The following is a 24197-nucleotide window of genomic DNA, read 5'->3' on the forward strand; positions in this document are numbered from 1 at the left end:
GAACTCCCAAGGGGTTGGGTAGCTCTCCCCACTTTCAGCTGGGGGGGGACGCGTGTTAGACCTGTCAGCCCTTTGGGTGGTCCCTCCTTTGATTTATTTATTTTTGTCCCCTTTTTGCCCCTCAATTCCCTTCATTTTTGATGTCCACTGGAATTTTTAAGGTGTTGACCTGGGGGTTAGGTACTCCTTGACCCTATGGTTCCTCATAGGCCTAGAAATCCCTCCTTTTTCTAGGGCAAGTTTGGCTACACAAAATGGTGGCCAGTAACTGCCATAACTGTTCACCACAGGGAAGGGGCCATAGGACAACATAGGGAGACTCTAGAACCTTCCAGCTGATTCTAGTGTCCTGAGGCTAGCCTATAAAAAGGCCAGGGACAGGACAGCCATTTTGTAGAGCGACCAGAGAGCCTGAGAGAACCTTGTAAGGAGTGAGGCATTAGTGTAGGGAGGCCAGCGCAAAGTTAAGAGGTAGACTGTCCCTAGGTTCAGCTGCCCTACTGACATAGCCCCCTAACTTCTGACTGAGCCCTGACAGCACTTTGACATTCTAGGTTCCTAACAGCTGTAGAGCCATCGTCTTTAAAAACGGAGTTAACTGATTAGGGAAGATTATCCTGTCATTGTTTCTCCCTCCTCCTTTTGAGTGACCCGCCGGGAAGTCTCGCTGAGAAACTGCGGTGTTAAGAACCCCCTCACTCCCTTCCTAATCGACTTCCTGGTCATAGGAAAAAGACCTACCCGGTGGCGCCGGTGCATGGCAACTTCGTCATCTTTCCACTGACGCAGTTTCCCTGGGCCCCTGAGGAGAAAAGTCAGTCGAGAGGGTCTGCCTGAGCTTCGTGGAGTAGCGAGTGCGGCAGACCGTATTGCAGGGAACAGTGAGGCAGGCGAGCGGGTTCCCGGAAGAGAAAGAGGCGTGAACCTGAAGGAGGCCGGCCGGCGTCGATCCCCACCCTCCCCTCTGACGAATGCGCGGAGGGCGGGACACGGAGCAGGAAGCGGTGAAGAGGACTCGGCGAAGCTCCGACCCCCATCAGCTGCTATGCGTCCCGCAGCGCTAAAGCCGGAGACGACACGGAGCGGAGTTACGAGTGGAACGAGGTGGCAAGAGAAAGTGTGGGACCGGGACAAGCCCTCACCTACGCGGTAAGATCGGGGAGTGGAGAGCGGGGCCCAAGTCAGAGAGGGCCTCATACCCGACTTCGGCATAGTGGAGGGAGGGGTGAATCTCTCAAGTTTGACTGAAGAGCCGGCTTCCCTTGCTTACAGCTGACGGGCTTGGAACAATCTCTTTTTCCACCATCGTGTAATTGAAGGAACTAATCTCATGCCGTGTGCGACAACATAACTGGTCAGTCACACATGGAAAGGCTGCCTGCAGGAAAGCATAACCCAGGGTGAAGGCCAACTTGCAGCCTAAGGAGAACAGGGTTACTGTTATAACGCTAAACCTTTTAAACCAATGAATGGAACTGTGAAAGCTTGTAATGTCATTCTGGTCAGTGTGAACTAAGAGGGCTGGTGGGGGACAGAGGGGATATCCTGGTTGAGGGATTATCAGAGCACCATTTCCTCTAGGCCTGGTTTTGCAGCACTATTCAAGGGACTGGTACCTGTAACCTTAGGTTCAATTTGGTAATGAAAGAAGATGGTTAATGAATAAGCCTAAGTCGAACTGTAAGTGAGATCTAAGTTGTCAGACTGCTAGGTCTGTGAAACAAAGATATTGCTAAGAATTATCCTATTGTCAATAATTATATGTGGAGCTAATTTGCGCTGAAACAAAGATATTGCTAAGAATTATCCTATTGTCAATAATTATATGTGGAGCTAATTTGCGCTGAAACAAAGATATTGCTAAGAATTATCCTATTGACAATAATTACAGGTGGAGCTAATTTTGCGCTGAAACAGAAATACTGCTGAGACACTAAGAGAGAGATCACAAAGAGAATTTTATAAAACAGCCGTATTTTTCTAAATTGGTGTAGTGTCGTTATTTTTTAATGGATGTGCGCTACATTACTGTGAGGGTGTGACGCAAGCTTAACACTTTTGACCTCTAGTTTAGGACTGACCACTCGGTGCCAGGCTACCCTATGTGACTTGGAGACCCCAGGTCCAACACCATGTACTTATGTACCAACCTCTTCACATGCATGTACCCTAATAACTACTACCAATACCACAATTTTCCACAGGCCTATATATACACACAATGGAACCTATAAGCATATGCCCTAAAATCTCTAACCACCCCTTTTCCCTAATACATTTAACCCTACTTACTGACAAGAACCTCTACTTCTACCCATACCTTAGAGGATTCACCCCTACCAAAGGTCTACTGGCCCCCACTTTCACCTAGCACCTGTTCCTCCATACCATAACAACTGCCCCGTTTACACTGTGCAAGTCTTCTTTCTTTTTTAATTCTCCATTGTTGCGTTTTTTGTTACATTTCTCAAATTGCTAGAAAAGTAGATTGTTTTTCTGATTTTGTGCATTCAACCCAATAGAATTTCATTGGGATCATCTGGATGATGTTCTCCACCCCACAAACAAATCTAGTACCCCTACCGCTACTTATATTTAAGAACCTCTATACCTTCCCAAATCCCTCTACTCCTACATATACCCTACTATTTCTATCCCAAGCCTGCTCCCAATACATTTATCCCAACCTATTCACTAGAACCTCTACTACATATTAGTAGCACTACTGTTACTTATTTCGTAGCATATATGCCCTACTGCAGCTCTAGTTCGATTCCATTCCCCATCTCTTTTATTATGGTCTAATTTCCACCATATCCTCAATTTTGTTTTTAGAAATATTTATTTCTCTTTTTGGATATTAATAAGTAGAAAGAATTTCACTAGACAGGGATAAACTGGCTGGTAATGTAATGTTGGGATACTTCTGGCCAGTATCCCACCGCCTGGAAAACGGCAGTGGTTAAACCTATCTTAAAGAAGCCCTCTCTGGATCCGGCGGAACTAAAGAACTATTGGCCTATCTCCCTGTTGCATTTCCCAGCTAAAATCTTGGAGAAACACCTGAACCTCCATCTTAGCACCTATTTGGAGGATCATCAGTTGCTAGATGGCTCGCATTATGGGTTCAGAAGTGAGCACAGTACTGAGATGGCTTTAACCTTTTTTTTTTTTTTTTTAACAACAGTCGACAACAGGTCGATGCAGGTCACACCACCTTACTGATCTTTCTGGACCTAACGGCAGCCTTCAATACCATCTCTCCCCTTAGATTGGCTGAGAGGCTCCAGGAAATTGGGATTGAGGGCTCTGCCCTCAACTTGCTTACATCTTTCCTTATGGAACGGGCTCAAAGAGTTAAGATGGGTCAATTCCTTTCTGCTCCGAAACGGTTGTTCTGCGGAGTTCCCCAGGGATCCTCATTGAGTCCCACCCTTTTTAACCTCTATGTAGCACCGCTTGCTAAGGTTGTAAGATATTTTGGCCTAGAAGTGTTATCCTATGCTGATGACACTCAAATCATGACTACCATAATTGAGAGTGTTGAAGCTTCGGCAGCAAATTTTAAAAGCTGCATGCAGGCGGTAGATGCATGGATGGCAGAGAATTATTTAAGACTCAATGGGGATAAAACTGAGATTGTAATTTTCGGAACAATCAGGAGATGTGGTTCAGGGACTGGTGGCCAGATACGCTTGGATCTTGCCTGCGTCCTGGCCTCAGTGCCAAAAATCTAGGCATCATAGTGGATACCTCCCTCTCCTTGGGCCCCCAAATAAATAGAACAGTCTCCACTAACTTCGGAATGATAAGAACCCTCAGAAAGATTTGTTAATTTCTCTCTCTCTCTCCACGCGGAAACAGGCAGTGGTGGCCGTTGTGTTGTCCAGATTGGACTCCTGCAATGTCCTTTATGTAGGGATAAATTAGGGTCTCCTACACGGACTCCACTTGTGCAGAATGCTGCTGCAAGGCTGGTGATGGACCTTTTCCTAAATTCCACTCTGTTGCAGCAACCATCAGGAGCCTTCACTGGCTTCCTTTGGGTCGGAGAATTGTGTTTAAAGCCCTGTGTTTAATGCACAGGGCCTTCTACAACATGGGATCCGTAAGGAATTAAAAAACTGGTTCGGAGATAGTCCCTGGCAAGTAGTTAAGATCTTCCAGCAAGAATCTGGTGATTGTGCCTAGATTCATGAAATCTAGATGGCGGAGGGGGGGGAAGGTCCTTCTCGCTGGTTGCGGCTAATTTGTGGAACTCCCTTCCTCTCTTAATTTCGAGTCTGGAAACGCATTCCTCATTTCAGAAGGCCTTGAAGACCTAGCTCTTTACCAATACGCATCTGTAACCCCTCTATCTATGTACACCCCTGATCATGATCTCTATCCGCAGAGCTTTGATGCCCATGGGCTAAGTTTGCGCTTTATAAGTTCTATATTCATCCATTCATTCATTTTAGCCCTTGTATGAAAAGAGCAGCTCGAGAATAGAAATAATGATCCAAACTACTATCTTACTGTAATGGACTTCCATAGAACATAAAATGCAAGTAAACTGTGCTCTGCCTATTACAAGAATTCTCATTGGAATAATCGGCAACAATACTAAATCCTCTCCGAGATATTAGAACTCATGTGATAAAGGTATTTCAGGTGAAAATAACAAGGACCCCCTGTCGAATTAATACAGCAATTCCTAGGGCAGGGCACTAATACAGTGAAATATAAATCCCTAGGCAATTATAGAGTTACTAATGTTATAAATCTCTAAATATATACATCCATTAGATACACATTATTTGTGAATTCAGTGTAACAATCAACAGAGAAAAATGTTAAATTTTAATTTGTGGTAGTTACATATATAGTTTATTACAATCTTGAGATCAATTAATAAAAAAACTCTTCATACTATTTTTTGAAAGTAGTAAGCATATAAATACATATACTCAATTATATAAAAACAAACCGTTCTCTTCAACCGATCACAATGTGTGACATTTCCTGACGAAGGCACAGATTACGTCAAAACGTGCGTCAAAGACAAAAACCTTTTTCTGCCACGTTTTAAGTCTGTGTATTTTATGTGATCAGTTGAAGAGAACTGTTTGTTTTTATATAATTGAGTATATGTATTATATACTTATACTCTATAATTGCCTAGGGATTTATATTTCACAGGATAAAGGTCTTTCAGCACATTATTGATGGAAAGATCCTATTTCAACACACTTATATAATGTGATACACATAGCATATTTACCTTCGATATAGATTTTCTACAAAGATATATTTAGCACTCAGAATCGATCTCTCCATCATTCTAACTGGCAACATCTGGAAAGCAAAAACAATGTTTTAAGACTGGACTTAAAAAAGCCACCTGGATAGTATATTTTGTACAACTTTACACATAAAGGTGGATTTGGTTATTTGCATTGGCACAACTAAGAGTGCTATTGGGCATTCGCACTGGTACAACCAAGAGAAACAGGAGAATACAAATTTAAGTTCTGAAGACGTTTCGACAAAACTATTTCACGCTGACCTGAACCTTACCGGAGTTGTCATATACATTTTGGCAACCTGATTTAGTAAGCGGAGTGTTTATCAGGAGAGGGGCCAAACAGCCCTTTCGAAGAAATCTATGTCAGAGATTAATCAAGAAGTGACCATCAAACAAAGTGAACAATTAATTTAGAATGGAAAACTGTGCACCAAAGGAGAATCTGATTGTAAAAAAAAAAATTATATTACCTTGTTAAGGGTGCAGAAGAATCAACGGATTGAATTTAAGACAATATAACAAGGCCAATCAGCGAATAACCCAGTCATATAGTACAGTCAACATACATTTATCGGAGACAGAGTAAAATAAAGAAATGTGGCGGTTTTGTCACTAAATTCCAATAAAAGAGCAAAAGCCAAGTCCCTCTGTTTCACTATGCAGAGGGCAGGTGTAATTTCCTTATGCTCTAATGTACCTGTAAAACAATTTACAGGAATGCATGCCTACTTACTGAAGGACAATTGCTAAAAGTAAACCTCTTTGATATAAAACTGAGATTTATCCATACCAGTGTCATTGCCTGTCACAGAGTTAGTAAATGGAATTGTGAAAATTCACAGGTGAATCAGTTTTTTTTAAAGCGGCAAAGCAATAGTGACATAAAAGAGGATAACGACATAGGGGCAGTTCAATAATTGTAAAAATATTGCAGTGTCAGAATGTTATAGTGATTGGCAAATTATTTTGAAACACTGGAACCATGGAAAGTTACAAAACAGTTGCTGTTTTGTCATTAACTGTATTAAAGACATGCAACTAAACTGTGTATATGCCTTATCGAAACAATACACTCCTCAACAACTAGCACAGTCTGTGTTCTGTAGTCTCGGAGAATAAGGTAAAGGAAGGGCGGAGCTTCATCAGATTGCATAAATCAAATTTTGTGTGCTCCAATCACATAATGATGTCCATGTATCTGCGTAAGTCTCAAGTTCACATTCTTTACTGCTGTTTGTACGGTTGTAGATTATGCAGTACCCGACCCTTAATGCACAACAATAAGAACAGACTCTAAAGTCTTGGAATTATTTTCTGTTGTTGGATTTATATATTCACATAAAGGTATATACTTGATCTCTCAAATCACAAAATAGACTTTGTAGACAATCAATATCATAATCCAAGAAGTGTCAGAATCTGAAGAAGGGTTTCTTTCACCAATCTTTTAATTTGATTTAAAATTTTTAGAGCGCACGAATGCCCTTGGACATCTTGGCGCTAGCATTTATCATTTTCCTAAACTGAAAGCTAAAAAAAACATAGGAGGAAAAGACTAAAAAGAAAGAAAACAGCCAGGATTTCAGTTGTTTCCGAAAGCTTGTCTTATTAGACTAACATTAAAGGTCTCTAGGCAGTCTATTCCACAATTGGCAGGTAGAGAGAACAAAGCTTCTGCCACCCCACAAAGCTTTCTTGATTTATGGAACAATGACTGATTTGGAGGCTGCGGATCGCAACAGTCTGTTAGGGGTGTACCACACAAATTTTCTTTGCAGGTACTCTGGTGCAAACCCATGCAGTGCTTTATGCCCCAAGCAGAGAGCCTTAAAGGCCACTCTTCTAATGGTGGTAGCGGGACCAGAGAGGGAGAGCGCATCTGCGGTGGTAGCACTCCTCTCTCCTGAATTAACTGTCACACCGGGGAAATGCAACCCTCAGCGCCCTCCGTACTCCAGGGCATGGTGCTAGAACCTCCAGCACTCACCCCGCGCTGCTTTGCAAAGATAGGATGGCAACAACACAGTGCCAACCCTGCTCTGGTACTTCTTCTCAGCCAGGGCAAACTACCAGGCCCAAAGTCCCAAGGGGCAGAACTGGCCGAGCACGTAGGGAACCCCAGGAGACAGCAGCTGGATCCCACGGCGGTTCCTCCTCACACCCAGCAGTCCTTCAGCTCCAAGCAGGTCCAACCAACATGGGGTCACAGCCCCAATACTTATACCACATTTGTCTTTGTTCCAGGGTCTGCGCCCGGTCCAAACCAGTTCCGGGGGGCACTCCAACATTTCTATACAGTGCTCAAACACCCTTACTGTTAGGTTAGGCTCTGGCCCCAGACACACCACAGGGGGGCACAGCCAACATTGTACATGGCAGGCACAGACCTATTCAGGGTCGGGGGCGACTCCTCCCACTACTCCAAATGCAGATCTGCCTATTCAGCCTAGTGCTGACTCACCCAGCCCCTCTGGAGCCACAGCACTTCTCCAGCCCCTGTCACTACAGAGCCAGACATGCAATACACATCAGGCAGGCACAAAGACACATAGCACACAGAAATGCCAACTTCTAAAAGTGGCATTTCTAAAATAGTGACAATAAATCTGCGCACACCATTAAGCAGCATTTATTACCACTATTCCAAACATACCAAATTTGATCACACTACTCCTCTCAGAACAGGAATTACCACTAGCACACATATCAGGGAATCCCCAATGCATTCCTATGAGAGGGCAGTCTCGCAGTAGTGAGAAACCAAAATGGCTGTTTGTCACTACCAGGAGATGCCACACAGTTATGGCACATGTCCTAGCTTTTACCTACATTGCACCCTGCCCATAGGGCTAGCCAGGGCCTACCTTAGGGGTGATTGATTGTAGTAAATGGGGAGTCGCAGACGTGGCAACCACTTTATGCGCCACGTCACAGCGGCATTAAACTGCGCGCGCAGGCCCTGCAATGGCAGAGAGCCTGAGACAGGTTTGAAAGGCTACTTTGGTGGGTGACGCAATCAGCACTACAAGCCCACCAGTAGCATTTAATTTACTGGCCCCGGGTAAATGAGATACCACAATATTGGGGACTGATAGGTAAATTAAATACGTCAAACAGGTGTAGACCAATCTTACCAGGTTTTACCATAGAGAGCACAAGCACTTTACACTGGACAGCAGTGATAAAGTACCAAGAGTCCTAAAACCACCAACACCATGTCAGAAAAAAGACTAGGAGGAAGGCAAAAAGTTCAGGAATGACCCTGAAAAAAGGGCCAAGTCCAACAAGGACCTTAACTGGGAATGGTAGATGCAAAATGGGCAGATCATTTTTCTCTCCTTTAGGATTGGGGGTTTTCCAACAAAGGAACAATTGAGGCTTTTTTCCATTCTGTGGGGAAAGTACCTACATTGATAATGGTGTTTATCGAAGTAGTGAGAACCAAGGTTATCTTATCAGCTATATCATGTAGTACTTTGGGCTGTGAGGGGTGTGTGGGGGCTCCTGATTTAGGGTGACCGATTAAGTCAAGCACTTAGACAGTTGACAAAGGGGGAAAATTTCGGAGCTCACTGTCATTGTGACTCAAGAGGGCAACCTAGCTGATCGAGTGGAATCAAATTCACCATATACTGCCTCCACTTTCTTCTAGAAAAAGTCCGCCAGCTGATCACATTACGTCTGGCTGAGAAGAAGAGCATTAGGAGGATTAGCGCAAGAAAGTGCCTAAATGTTTTTAGAAATCTCCCTCGAAGAATTTGGCCAAATTATTTTTTTTTTCTCCATATAATAACTAGTTTTCTCCACAGTAATATGTTTTTATACCTCTGCATACATTCTTTACATCAACCCCTTTCCACTTCACAATAATTTGTTCTCCAAACGTTCTCTGGCCTACGGCATTTTTGTTTCAATTCTCTTAAAAATGGGGAACAACCATGGTGTAGTGGGTCTATTTCTATAGGTTTGTATGCATTTTAATAGTGCCAGCTTAGTAACTGCCTTATTGATTAATTCTGTGAAGTTTGCTGCAGCCACATTAGGGTCCTCAGTAAGCTGCAGCTGTTTAGCTTCAAGGTTGTTTGAAAAATCCATCTTGTTAATCCCCCATCAAATTGCAGGTGGGTTGCTACCTGCATTGTGAACACACGGAGCGGCTGTAAAGCAGCTGCTCCGCTTTTCACCCGAGTGTGCATTCATCGCAATAGGGCACATTTTCATTGTTTGCGCCGGGCACATTTTCATTGTTTGCGCCGGGCACAGCTTTTTAAAGGTGTGCCCGGCGCAATCAATGAAAATGCGCTTATTGTCTGCTGTGGCCCCTGGTATACTCTGATCATGGCAGACAGAGCTCGGCTGACAAAAGTCAATGATTGCAAATGGCCAGGAGTAGCTCCTAGCCCAGGAACACTTTCACAACCTGTATCCAGTAGAAGCTCACTGAAATAAATCCTTGGATCAGATGCTAAAGAAGAGCTATCTAGATCAACAGACAGACTTATAATATTAGAGAAAAACACTGTCACCCAAAGGTGCAGTAACCAGGACTGTGAGTAGAAGAGCCTGCTAGCCATGGTAATAAAGGCATATATGTGCATCCTGAAAACACAGGAAAGCAACCATCCTATGATCAACAAAATAAACATTGAACTGAACTCAGTCCAAATGCAGAATCTTCTAGTGGATGATTTTGTGATAAACTAGAAAAAACTCAAGTGACAAGGTCAGGTTGGGATTTAAAAATAGGCTATTTTGAGAGTTAGGATCCATAGGCAGTCCTCCGGCTGGAGAGTTGGGACAACAGAGAGACCACCATGAGCATCTCACTGGCCAAGAAGAGGGTAAAGACACAAGGGTCCAGGATGGCATGGAGTGTTTGATAGCTCACTTTCCACCACAAAGAAGAAGATTAGCAACTGTGCCCAATCTCATTCAGTAGCAAGCGTTTGGGCTCAGTCTACTCCAGTGGAATGAGTTTCAGAACATTCAGCAGTTTCTGAATTTTAAGTAGCACCAGGTGGCGGTAGGCACAAATGGGAGAATGGCTTGCTTAGAAGAAAGTCAAGTACCTTCCGAATCCGCCTAAGGAAATGCCATTATAGGTCAGCAAGAATACTTAAGGCCTAATTCACAACAGTAAACTTACACTTTTGTGTAATTTTGCTATTTTCTTTGCTATTTACAAACTACAAGTTAATTTAAGTGTATGATTGTGGAGCCTCTGCAGTCAGGTGGAAAACTCTGCACATAAAAAAATAGGACATGCCCATCTTTTTATGTGCGGAGTTCTCCGACCCAACTGCGGAGTCTCCGCTGCTGTAAACTTACTATTAGCTGGTAGTTTGTAAATAGCAAAAAAATAGTAAACGTACACAAAAGTTTAGGTTTACCATTGTGAATCAGACCCCTAGACTCATTAATCAGGGAGGCATGTTCCCTTATTAACTTGGGGGAGGTAGCATTTGTCTTCATTTGATCCGAACTGAAGCCTTCGGAGAAGAAGCCCTTCGTGTATTTAGAAGTGCCTTAAATGATATGTTGGAAAATTGTTTGCAACAGCCTCACTTGCAGAAGAAGCATTGGTGGGGCTTAAGAAATTACTAGATGGACTGCAGATACGTTCTTTGGCGGCACTTTAATTCCCAAAGGCCACAAACAGCCCAGTCAGCAATAATTGGTGAAGCCAAGCATATATAACAACAGAGGCCCACAAAGCCATATCATCTGTTGCAGTATGTGCATGATCAGGCATATAGGTAGTATGTTGCTTCAATCTCCTCCTTTGAGATAGAGAGGAATGTATGTCCTTAAACATTGTCATTTTTTCCACATCTGGGGGTGCAGGTAATCAAGAAGGTGTCAGAGTTTATCTGACTGTGCATGGTCCTTTATGTAGATGTTACTGCACACTGTGCCTGGGAACTTGTAATCTCTGTCAGGAGTTGTACAGGCAGCTGAAGCAATTCATATGCCTCAGCTCACTGCGGCAACAACACAAGATTTCACTGAATGAGGTACAGGCTAAGCAAAGGCGCTTTGACAGCAGAGTCTTAAACTTGCTACTAAGTACTTTTAGAGACACCTGTACAGTAAAACTGGTCTAATTTTAGATTTCCTGTGACCTGTTCAAGTAGTCCTTTGGCAGACAGACCGCAGATCTCAGATCTGGGACCCCTACTCCCTAATGAAGGCATGGGGATGAGCCCCAGAGGTACCCAACACATCCGTAAGCCAGATGTCAAGTGGATTAGAGGGTAAAGAAAGGTACGTGGAACCTCTTCCAAAGACTTGGCATTGGGTAATGTTTACAAAAACAACTAGGACGGACCTGTCTAGCAGATTGTCTGACCCTGTAGTGTCCAGCACCGCAGGGGTTTGTTACAAAAACCCTCACACACCAACCTAGTTGGTGTCATGCTTTATCATTGGGTTCCCAGCTGAGTAGCCGAATGCCACTCAGCTGTGCTGCGACACCTGATTACAGTGGAGCTGGTTTTTTGTGAAAGTGTGATGAAGTGGTGTATCAAAAATATCTCTGGGGGAGGAGGAGCTTGGCGGGCATCCGTGATGGCCGCGTGAGCACAGCGCTCTCCGGACCCCCGCCACTCCCGGCATGATATCCTGAACATATCCTGATTCTTCACGAGGATTTGTATAGAGGACACCGGGCTGATCTCCCTGTGGTTTTTGGAATTTGATTTGGACATGGGGCGCCGAAGATACGACGACTCAAACTTTCGGGGTCCGCCCTCGAGGTGCGCCCGGGTCTGGGTGAGGCACTGTGGCGGACTCTGAGTTGAACAACAGCGGCAGGGGGATTCGACTCGTGGGTCCCCCTCTTAAGTTTCGGTTTCGTTTCTGCCTCAGACTGAGACATCTGGCAGTGGAGTCTGGCCCTTGCTGGGTCCAGCGCACGAGACTGCTGTTGTGCCTTTGGCTAGCTTATTGTCCTTCCGGGCTGGTTCACACCTAGTGGTACCCTCGTCGCTGCCCTTTTGGTCTCGGCGCCCTACTCTCCTGCGGCCGATCCCATCGGGTTGAGTGTGTCCCTGGTGACGCTGTCTCCAGCATGGCGGGCAGAGGGGACCGAGAGACACGAAAGACCAAAACGCCCCTGCGTGGGGGCCCGGTCCAGTCTAACGTTATGGACCAGTACACCCATTCGAAGGGGTCCCCTGGAGCCGCCTTGCCTGGCCCGAGTGCAGTTGACCACCCTGTGGACTCGTCGACGGAGCCGTCCTTGCAGGACATCATGGGCGCCATTTCTGGCATGAAGGACACAATAGGCCAACAGTATGAAGCTTTGGCCCACAAAATCGACACCGTGGCCATTGATGTGAACTTGATTCGGGCCGACCTATCTAAAACCAATGAGAAGGTGAAGTCATTGGATATCAAGTCATCCAGCCTCACGGACGACGTCTCGGAGATACAGACGGAGATTGGCAATCTCCGAAGGGTGAACGATTTCGTGACCCAGCGCTTGGAGGACTTTGAAAACAGGGCACGTCGTTGTAACGTGCGTGTGGTTGGCGTTCCGGAAAATCCGGACACGCATTCTGTTGATCTCCTGGTCGAGGACCTGATACAGAACTACCTCTCTCCGTCTGGGTTGAGTAAATTCTTCGCAGTGGAACATGCCCATCGTGTTCCGGGAGGCCAGGGCAAGCCGGGCGCCCTGCCGAGGCCTATTGTTGCGAAACTCTTTCACTATAGGGACCGGGACGCTATCCTGCAGGCATCGCGTGTGAAGGGCCCGGTGGCCTTTGAGAATGCCACGGTGAACTTCTACCCGGACTTTTCTCAATTGGTGCAGAAACAGCGTATGGGCTTCCGTGGAGTCAAGAAGCGTCTCCGGGACATGGGACTTCGCAACGCTCTGCTTTTTCCGACCAGGCTGCGAGTTGAGAACAATGACCGGACCTTTTTCTTTGATCGGCCTGAGTCAGTGAATGACTGGCTAGACTCTCTGCCGGACCGACCTCCTGGGACTGAGCCTGCTGAACACCCGGGTGGTGCTGAGGGTGGTATAGAGAGCTGAACTACTTGTCTATGCCCGGGTTTCCTTGCAGCGTAACTTCTTCTGGGATTTTATGCCTAAGTGCCTCTATTTTCTGTGTGTTCTCCTCGTTATTTGTCTTGATCGGGGTGGCGGGTGGGACAGGGCCTTTCCTCCTCCGGGGTCTTTTTGTAGAATGGGGGTTCTTGGGCGACAGGCACACTGCATGTTGGGGTGGCTCTTTAGCTTTTTGCAGGGGTGCAGGGTGGGGGGTGTTTTCTTGTTCGTTGGGGGGTGGGTTGCTGGGAAGTTTGAAGTTTATGTTTTGTTTTCACAAGGCGATTTTATTTTGCTAATGATGTTTTCTGTGTCATGCTCATTGGGGGGGGTTTCGGCATTACCGTGTGGGATGGGGGGTAGCGGGTTGAGGTTTATTTCGTGGACTGTCAATGGTCTGGGGGATCGTATAAAGCGGGGTGTGGTGTTGCGATGTCTACGACGTTTGTCTCCTGATATTGTTTTTCTACAGGAGACCCATCTGGTGGGCAATACATGTCGTGCACTGAATAGGTGGGGCTATCGCCTCGTCGCACATTCGGGGTTTACCACCGGTTCCAGGGGGGTGGGTATCCTTGTTCGGGCTTCCCTCCCCCTCGCAATTGATGATGTGATCCTTGATGATCGAGGGCGTTACGTCGTCCTCGTGGGACGCTATGAGGGTCGGACCCTTTCCCTGTTTGCCGTTTATGTGCCCCCCGGTCTACAGACCTCTACCTTTTCCGATTTGGGTCGAGTGTTGTTGAGCCTCCCTGATAGTACTCTCTTCATAGCAGGGGACTTTAATTCTGTGTTCTCCGGTCTACATGATCGTCACCCCCCTAGGGACACTCCTTCGGCCCAACAATGGCTGGGTGGGTTTCTGGATACTTTTGGTTTGGTGGATTGTTGGAGACTCATGCACCCTACTCAGCTTCAATACACTTTCCATTCCGGGGCCCATGGGAGTCTGTCTAGACTGGATTATTTCCTGATGCCTGCGGCGCAGTCGCCGGCTGTTCGGGAGATTAGACACCTCCCCCGGGGCATCTCGGACCATTCTCCGCTCTGGCTATGTTTTGAGATGGGGGTGGAGGCGGCGGGCCGGGTGGCCCCTATCATCCATGGTACCTCACCTCCCCCGAGACCCGTGGTCTCTTGATCAAGTCGTTGGACAATTACTTTCTAGACAACGAGGGGTCTGTCTCCTCTGCGGTGTCCCTATGGGAGGCATTTAAGACAGTGATCCGTGGGCAGGCCCTTTCCCTTATTTCTGAATCCAAGAAGGCGAGGAATCGGGAGGTGGTGGACCTTGAGAGGGAAATTGTTGAGATAGAGGCTGACCTGGAGTCGAATGTTACTCCTGGTAAACTCCACGCCCTGGGTCTGAAACAATTTGCTTATAGGTCTCTGGTTACGGACGCGGCTAAAATGATGTTTCGGGAACAACAGGGTCGTTTGTATGATGTGGGGGACAAAGCGGGTAAATTGCTGGCGTGGTTGGACAAGAAGGAGGGGGCGAATCGTGTGGTACCAGTGATTCAGACTTTGAATGGTGTGAGAGTGACTGACCCGGTTGGGATTGTGGAATGTTTTGCGGACTATTTTCGTGTGGTTTATTCCCCTGTGTCTGAACGTGATGTTGATGACTCTCGCCTCTTGTTGCGCGATATTGCTCTGCCCTGTGTCTCCGATTTAGACCGAGTCTCTTTGGAGTCCCCTTTCTCTACGGACGAGATAGCGACTGCCATTCGCTCACTCCGTTCGGGCAAGGCTTTGGGCCCGAATGGATTGCCAATTGAGTTGTACAAGCTACGTCCTGATAAGATGGCGCCCTATCTTCGTACCATGTTTTTGGAGTCCCGGGATCGGGGTATTCTCCCATATGATCAGCGTCTGGCTACGATCGTTGTTATTCCCAAAGAAGGTAAGCCCCGGGACCTCTGTTCGTCTTATAGGCCCATTTCCCTGTTGAATGTCGAACCCAAGGTTCTGGCTAAGCTCCTGGCTACCCGCCTCCTGACGGTTATCAACAGCTTGATTCATCCGGATCAATCCGGATTTATCCCGCATCGCAACACGGCTCTTAACCTACGTCGTCTCCACGGAGCCATTGCGAGGGCGGGGCTTCTGACGGAGCCAGCCATTTTGGCTTCGCTGGATGCCTCGATGGCCTTTGATAAGGTAGAATGGCCCTATCTTTGGGCGGCTCTTGAGAAATTTGGTTTCGGCCCTGGGTTTATTGGTTGGGTGAAATTGTTATATGCCGAGCCCTTGGCACAGGTTGTGGTTAATGGTCGAGTTTCTGTCCCCTTTTGTCTTGGTAGGGGGACCCGACAGGGGTGCCCCTTGTCTCCGTTGCTTTTTGCGCTTGCCTTGGAGCCGTTAGCTGCGTGGCTTCGATGGGAACCTTCTCTCAAAGGGATCCGTTGGTCACCAGATTTTGAGGACCGCGTCTCGCTTTACGCGGATGACATTCTTCTCTACCTTACTTCCCCACGCAAATCTTTAAACGTCTTATTTGACGTTCTCACTTCGTTTGGCGTTAACTCTGGTCTAGTTATTAATTGGGCTAAGTCCTGTGTGTATGTTCTCTCGGGTGTTCTGCCCCCATTGCCGGATAGATTTCCTATTCAGGTTGTCCAGTCTGGCTTCAAATATTTGGGGATTTTTATTACACTGGATTCTTCACTGCGGTTCGAGCGTAATCTCCTCCCCCCACTTCATAGACTGCGACTGGATGTGGCCCGCTGGCGTAAGCTACCCCTGTCTCCTCTGGGCAGGGCGGCCCTTTTTAAAATGATGTCTTTGCCACGATTCTTATACGCCCTTCAGAATTCCTATGACGACATTCCCGCAACCTATTTTCGAGAGATTGAGAGTCTCCAAAGGCAACTGATTTGGGACGGGCGCCCGCGTATTGCCCTTGCGAAACTTACCATCCCTTGGTATGACGGGGGCATGGCGCTCCCTGATATCAAAAGATATTATTGGGCTACCCAGCTGTCTGCCATTAATCATGCAATGTATTCCCCGGGTCGGGATCCGGCCTTCGAGATGGATAGACTCCAGCTGCCGGGAGGGGATTTTAATAGAGCGCTTTATTCCAGATCGGCCGGGCGCCATCTTACGGGCCCGTCCAGGATCGCAGTCAGTGTGTGGCGCACCGCGAATGTGAGTCTGGGATGGGAGAATCGACTGACAATGGCTACTCCGCTTTATGCTTCCGAACGTTTGGGATGTCTCTGGTCTACTAAGGGCTTTGACCGCTGGGATATGATTGGAATATGTAAAGTGGGTGATGTCAGTGTAAAAGGTGAAGTGAAGTCCTTCGAGGCCCTTCAGGCCGAATATGACTTGAGTGATAGAGAATTCTTTCGATATCTGCAGGTCCGACATGCTCTGGCCTCTGTTCTGACTCCTGGTGTGACCCTGCCCGAGTCCTCCCCCCTCGAGGATCGCATACTGGATGGCCACCTTCCCGATAGCACTATCTCCCTGATTTACAAGAAACTGATTAATAATCGCGCTGACTTACTGGTCCGACTTAGCGAGGTTTGGGTCGGTGACGGGCTGGACTTGGATGACGAAGATTGGCAATCGGCACTCTCTTCTCCGAAAGAGGTCGCCATCCCGGCCCGTCTCCGCTTGGTGCAGCTTAAGATCCTCCACCGGGTGTATGTAACTGGTCCGCGTCTGGTAGTGATGGGTTTTTCCCCGGATGGGTTATGCAAACGTGGTTGTGGGATGAGTGCTACATTTCTGCATATTATTTGGGAGTGCCCTGCGGTGGCGGCCTACTGGACTGATGTGCTTGCGGTGATGACTGCTGAAACTGGAATTGCCCTGCGGCCTGAGGCCCGACGGTGTCTGTTGAACGTGTGGGAACCCACCGACTATTCTGTGGCCCAAACTAGATGGGCGACCTTGGGATACATGGTCGCAAAGCGGGACATTGCGCAACTCTGGGGCGCCTCTAAACCTCCCGATGCTTCGGTGTGGGAGGATAACATGGATTGGTCCATGTTCCGCGAGAAGACCGTCTATGTAGCTAGGGGCAGGCCCAGGGCGTGGACGAAGATTTGGGGTCAGTGGAACGACTATCGTGGGAATATTTGTACTCCTCCCTTTGTTGACGCACCCGATGTTACCCTGTCTCCCTAGGCTGATGTTCCCGAAATCTCTCATGCTGTTCTGTGATTTTCCTATCCTCCCCGCGGTCCCCCCCCCCCACCTTGCCAAGTCCCATTGATTGTGCTTTTGTGTTCCTGATTGTTAGCTTCCCCTCCGCCTTCTGGGCTGACTTTGATTAGTATGCATTCGCCTTTTTGTAGTTCGTTGTTTTTATATGTATAAAAGGGAAACTTGTTGTGTCCTATCCGATAATTTGAGTACCAGTTGGAGTTTGACTTATGTCTGACCACGGGAGAGATCGTATGCTTCTTACGTTGTGCTTTGCTGTTAGCGGCCAGCCCGTGTGGTTGTAGGCCCATCTTTGTAACTCTTCTCTGATTGCTCAATAAAAGTTTTTAACCCAAAAAAAAATAAAAATATATATATATCTCTGGGACTCCGACTGATGATGTACTTTATTCCCAGCGACCCAGGATATAATAAAAACAAGTGGATAACTACATGAGATTATTTAATTGAGTCTCAGTTATCTGTTAGGTCAACATGTTTCAGCCCATGTTAAACAGTGCCGGGTTTTCTTCAGGACCTTATTCTCAGTGAATTAAAAATGTGGTGTAGGTGAAAAAGTGAAAGTGAGTGGCAAAAGGTAATGACGCCACGTGTATGTGCATTTCAAGCAGCACATACGCTAAGGTGTGCTAACTTATGCTGTGTGGACTGACCGTATTTTGCGCCCACCTTTGGTAATTTACCTGTAAAGGAATTTAACGAGAAAAAACAATACTTTTTTTTTTTTTTTTTTTTTTTCCCCCAAGACCTTTAATGCATATTTCAAATTGACACAGCATAGAGCCTACAACCCCGTGGGCCGGCTGCGGTACATAAGGGCACATAGCGAGAGTCTCAGAACAACACAGCCATTCAGCCGACATCCCGGGGGCTCGGCGGCGCGTTAGCAAGGTGTGCATAAAACAGCCAGAGCTGCGTATCGGACAATCTATAGGTCAATGGAATTTTCATTGTAAACAAACCTAACTAAGTAAAGCAGAGGAAACATCTATGTGAACAATTGCAGTCAGCATTCTTTGCCACAGAGCACTCATGGCATGACAGTAATCGTATCCACACTCACCGAGTGATGACCTGCCTGGTCATAGCCATATCCGCCATCGGGGAAGTACATAAATCGCCCCTATATGCATTCCATCGACCCCACTTCTTATCCCAGACCCCTGGGCAACCCCTGGTTTTGTAAACTGATTTTTCCGACAGCATGCACACATCCATTGCAGCTACCCACCTAATCAGGAGCGGTTTATGTGGCGAACCCCAATGCATAGCTATCTCACACTTTATGAGGAGGAAGCTCAGGTCCGCCCAGCGCTGTTCTATCACTGTGAGGTCTGTGGGGTCCCATATATTAAGAAGCGCGCATTTGGGAGTCAGAGGGACCGGTTTCCCCAGGGCATCAGTCATTTTCAGGACAGCTCGGTGCCAGAGGTCGTGGACTACAGGGCATTCCCACAGGATATGATAGAAAGTGCCCGTTGAGCCACAGTGACGGAGGCAAAGGTCAGATGGGCGACGGCCGATTTTAGCTAAGAGGGGGCCTGACATGTAAGTCCTGTGTAGTATTTTTAACTGTATCAAGCGATATCTATGATTGATGGCTGATTCGCGTGGGGACATCAGTGCCGACTGCAACTCTGCATCTTCCAGATTGCCAACGTCAGTCTGCCATTTATCCCGCAGGAGATGGAAAGAATTTGGCATGTTGTTGCACAATTTGCGGTATGTGTAAGAGATCGCTTTAGCTTGAAGGGGCTCGGACAGGAGTGTGTCCTCAAGGGGCGAGGACTGTGGGAGGGAGGCGAGATCTGGGATGTTGGTGAGGATGGCGTGTTTAATTTGAAGGTATCGGAAGGTCTCAGAGTTTGCCAGATTGTACGTGTTTTGAAGTTCTTTGAATGTTAGTAGCCTGCCTTTGTGGAGTATGTCGCCAATAGTGGATATGCCTATTGTGTCCCATTTATCGAAGCCACTACAATGACAGAGGGTGCCCAGCCTGTACGAGGTCCAAAGTGGGGTAGATAATGTGAGGGTGTTGGCCCATCCGAGTCTCTTGTTTGCGCGGCGCCATATTGACAGTGTGTGGAACATTGGGCCAATATAACGAGTACGGGAGTGTTTGCCGTAGAGAGCTTCGAGGTATCCGCCACAGCTCGTCTGGTATTTCTCCAAATGGAAGGCAGGGTTTGTGGGCGTGCCGTAGATCCACGAATTGGTGGCGACCAGTTGGGTTGCCCAATAATAGAGACGGATATTCGGGAGGGCGATGCCCCCGTCATACCATCCCTGCGTGAGAGAGATGAGGGCAATGCGGGGGGAGCCGCCGTCCCATAGAAGGAGGCGGAGGTCTCCTTCGATTAAGTTAAAGTAGGAGTCTGATATGGGGAACGGACAGTTTTGTAGGGCATAGAGGAACCGGGGGAGTGCAAGCATTTTAAATAGGGCAGCTCTGCCAGGTAGAGAAAGGGGGAGCGATCTCCAGTAACAATACAACATTTAACATATTAATTCCAATATAGTCACTCAATGGCGGTATGGTGGTGATTTAAAAGAACACGCAGTGTCTTTCATACGTGTAAACCATTAATTCACAAGACATGCATGCCAAAAAATGATTTTTTGTGAAGGAAATACATGCTTGTGACAGGGCTAGATATAGCGCATCCATCGTGGTTCCTGTGGCGTTGGAAAAACGCATAACGGCCACATCATAACTGGCCAAGAGTTAACGAATTTGCACTCCGAGGTGTAGTGATGATGGAGCGTTATACGTGAAATAACTTTATTGATATATTTATTGAAGAGCGTGGCCCAAAAGTAATCTAGTGGCCCTTGAAATTTATCCTATTCAGGAAAGAAATGTATACAAATATATTTACATAGTAGCCCATCCCGACGTTGTCCGGGTATGAAATAGAATGTGTGTAATGTGTGTATTTGGCAAGGGCAATTTATTTTAAAATCTTGCGGTAGACAACATTTTTTGTTTCATTAGAATAGGGACGGAGAAGCCCTGGTTGATGTTAGCAGGCGCGTGTAATGTCGTTGAATGAGAGAGTTATCAGCCGCGGGTAAATCCGTTTAATGAGAGAGTTGAGTGACAGCGAGTAGGAGAGGCTGCAGTAGTTGTCCCCGCAGACACGCTCATTTGCGTGTTCCCCCAGATGCAGGCCTGTTTGAAGTTAGCAGGAGCGTGTTCCCCCGCTTGAGGCCCAGCTGCAGCCCTGGTTGATGTTATCAGGCGCGTGTAATTAGTGTACTGATCTGCCGCCTGAGCCCGGCTAGAGCCCTGGTTGATGGTAGCAGGCGCGTGTAATTTTGTTGAATGAGAGAGTTCAGTAACAGCGGCAGGAGAGGCTGCAGTAACGTTACTTACCAGGCCTCCAGGTGAACGCGTTTGTCACGCCCCCAGCACTTGGCCAGAGCAAACGATCTTCTGATTAATGTACGACCCACATGGCATGAAGGACGGAACGTAGCACACGCCCCAGCGTTTCTCACGCCCCCAGCATGCCCCTTGATGCGGCGCAATTGCGTTCACATGGCATGAAGGCCGGACACACGCCCCCAGCGTTTCTCATGCCCCCAGCGTGCCCCTTGATGCTGCGCAGCAACGTAATTGGCGCTTGTATGTACGACTCATATGGCATGAAGGGCGGACACTCGACCCAGCATTTGTCACGCCCCCAGCGGTTGTCAAGCCCCCAGCACACGTCCACAGCCCACGATGTGATGGCCGTACCTCACGGCCCCAGCGTTAGTCACGCTCCCAGCCCACGCCCACAGCACAACGCAGACACGCCCACAAGGGACTACTTTGCTGGCACGGTTCTTTTACCTTTTAAAATGTATAGAGGAGTTGGGCTAAGGCGCTCGACCTCGGATCTGGGTTCGAGTCCTGGTAACGACGCCAAACATACTGTGATTCTGAGCAAATAACTTAATCTCCCCGTGCCTAACAAAAATGAATGTGTGTCCTCATGTAACGTAACTGGTGCTATGTAAAGCGCTCTGATACCTGATTCAGTTCGGGTCAAGTTTGCGCTATATAAAACTCTGCAAAAAAAAAATACATATATATATATATATATATATATATATATATATATGGTGGCCGTCTGCATAGCCTATGTCCTTCTGCTGCAACTGCCCTTTCCAACGCTGTATTGGGTGTTGTGATAGGTGCTGTGGTTACGGAGATTACCCGCCTCAAAGGTTTGGGCTCTCTCTTTATAATATTAGTATGGATTGGTTACAAAAATACAACGTAAATCAGGTCCCGGGGGGGCGGGAGACCGTTAGCCTCACTATCTGTTTGTGGGAGATAAGGGTTAGCCATGTTGGGCTAGCGTCTTCGTAAAAAGAAGAAGGATCATGAAATCTGACGGAGCGCGTCCTGCACGCACAACTAGTTTTGCATTTACTTGCGTTGAAGGGCTCACCCGTCTGAAAACCTATTCTGGACTCTGCAGATCCTGGCTGGTGCTTGAACGGGGTACTGGTATGTTGTTAAATAGCAGGATAGCGCGGGTAAATTACCTATCGTTTGGGCGTCTCCCGTGTGGTGAAGGTGGCGCCCGGGCACTAGACTGCTAAATTGTCAAGCGTACAGACGTAATTACCTACCCTTGCAAAAAACAATCCGACCGAAAGATTGAAGACAGAAATTCAAGAGATGGTGAAGGAAGCAGAAGACAACGGGCACATCAGCAAGAAGGAGGCCCAGTTTCTTACCAGTTCATCAGGGAAAATCCCCTATTTCTAAACCATACCAAAAATACACAAAAACAAAACACCATCTGTTCTAGAACCCCTATCCACATTTTGTGACTTCTACCTACAAATCTATTGTACAGGCTACTACCACCTACCTAAAAGACACCAAAGATCTTCTGTGGCAAATCAAGGATCTCACTTTCGATCCAAATACGTATTTTCTAGTAAGCCTGGACATAGAAAGTTTGTACACTAGCCTACTGCAAGATGACTCGCTCAATATACTAGAAGCCTCCCTAACTACCATCATTTGGGAACATAAAACACCAAAATCTTTTATCTTGGCATGTGCAAGTCTAGCATTAAAAGAAAATTACTTTGAATTTGAGGGCCAACTATACCTGCAAACCTATGGTGCATCTATGGGCAGCACTTTTACCCCAAGTGTGGCAGGATTGTATGTCCACAACTTTGAAATGACACATTTATTTAACCCTGAAAACCCACCCATTACCAACATACTATTCTATAAGAGATACATTGATGATGTTCTCCTAATCTGGCATGGCACCGAAGAATCTCTGGACTCTTTTGTTATGTGGATAAATGGTCAAGATCCCAACCTTAAATTCACCTACACAAAAAGCCGGCAAACAATCACATTCCTAGATTTAGACATCTCCCATACGAATGGCAAACTAGACACAAGTAAGCAGCTTGCCCCTAAATTGGGTGACGTCCCCTAGTCACAGCAAAATGTCCCTTTATTGGGTTACTAGCAGCCCGCCCCGACGTTGTCCGGGGGCAATCAGGCTTGCTGGTATTCCACCCGCTGACATGTAAGCACTGGTCCCGTACTTTTAAGCAGAGTTTTGGGCGCTGGTACTTATTCTTAAATCTGTTTAACCCCAGGCTCACTTCCATTCCCACGTTGTCCGGGGGCAATCAGGCTTGCTGGTATTCCACCCGCCGACATGTAATTGCACTGGTCCCGTACTTCTAAGCAGAGTTTTGGGCGCTGGTACTTATTCTTAACTCTGCTTAACCCCAGGCTCACTTCCATTCCCACTTTGTCCGGGGGCAATCAGGCTTGCTCCCAGTCGCCGAAACCCAGGCCCCCAACCACCTCCTCAGCCCAAGGTTACCGCCACCTTCAGTGCCCCAATCATCCGCACACGCCCTGCTCCCTAACACTGTGGCCACGCATCCGACGCTGCAAACGAACAAAGCCAGTATACACGCCCCGCTGCAGCGCTAAAGTTTACCTGTCATCCCGCTCCAGTCCGCCTTACTTCACCGCTCCTCCCCGCGGTTCACGTACCTCAGGCCGCTCCAGTGTGGCTAAGTTCTCCGCTCCTCCCTGTGCTGTTGTCCGCCGCCGCTGCAGTGCAGTCCTCCTTACTTCACCGCTCCTCCCCGCGGTTCACGTACCTCAGGCCGCTCCAGTGTGGCTAAGTTCTCCGCTCCTCCCCGCGCTGTTGTCCGCCGCTCCTCCTCGCGCTCCCGTCCTCCGATGATGATGTCAGCACGTATGTGGTTAGCGCACACAGCCGGCGCTACTTCGAAGGGACTACGTTTTTTTTGTACATTTTTTGAATAACGTATATATATATTTTTTTTATGTAGCCTATGTCCATCTACTGGACCTCCCCTTTCCAACGCTGTATTGGGTGTTGCGATTGGTGGTGTACTTTTCGAGTTTACCTGGCTCAAAGGACGCAGTTCTCTCTTTATAATAGTAGTATAGATAAGATTCCAAATAATCTCTTGTTCAGATTCTCAAAGATAAACTTTTTCAAAGTTTTTATTCAACCATTAGGTATCAACCTTAATTCATGGTGAGTTGCAAATTCATCACAATTACAAATCCATTATTTAATCCTAAAGCGTCGTCCAATGCATTTCGGCTCAAAAAAAGCCTTCATCAGGGACTGGATTCTGTAAATCAAATATGTT

At 47.1% G+C, this 24197-nt stretch overlaps 1 protein-coding gene across 1 annotated transcript in view; it reads right to left on the reverse strand.

Moving 5' to 3' along the window:
- Window positions 1-24197, reverse strand: part of TK2 (thymidine kinase 2) — a 268608-nt gene that overhangs the window by 128424 nt on the left and 115987 nt on the right. Inside the window, exon 6 of the mRNA XM_078671285.1 lies at window positions 5264-5337. Coding sequence (XP_078527411.1) covers window positions 5264-5337 — 74 coding nt within the window. The remainder of the gene's footprint in view (window positions 1-5263; window positions 5338-24197) is intronic.

The sequence above is a fragment of the Lissotriton helveticus genome, chromosome 12, assembly GCF_964261635.1.
Source record: "Lissotriton helveticus chromosome 12, aLisHel1.1, whole genome shotgun sequence".
Lineage (NCBI taxonomy): Eukaryota > Metazoa > Chordata > Amphibia > Caudata > Salamandridae > Lissotriton > Lissotriton helveticus.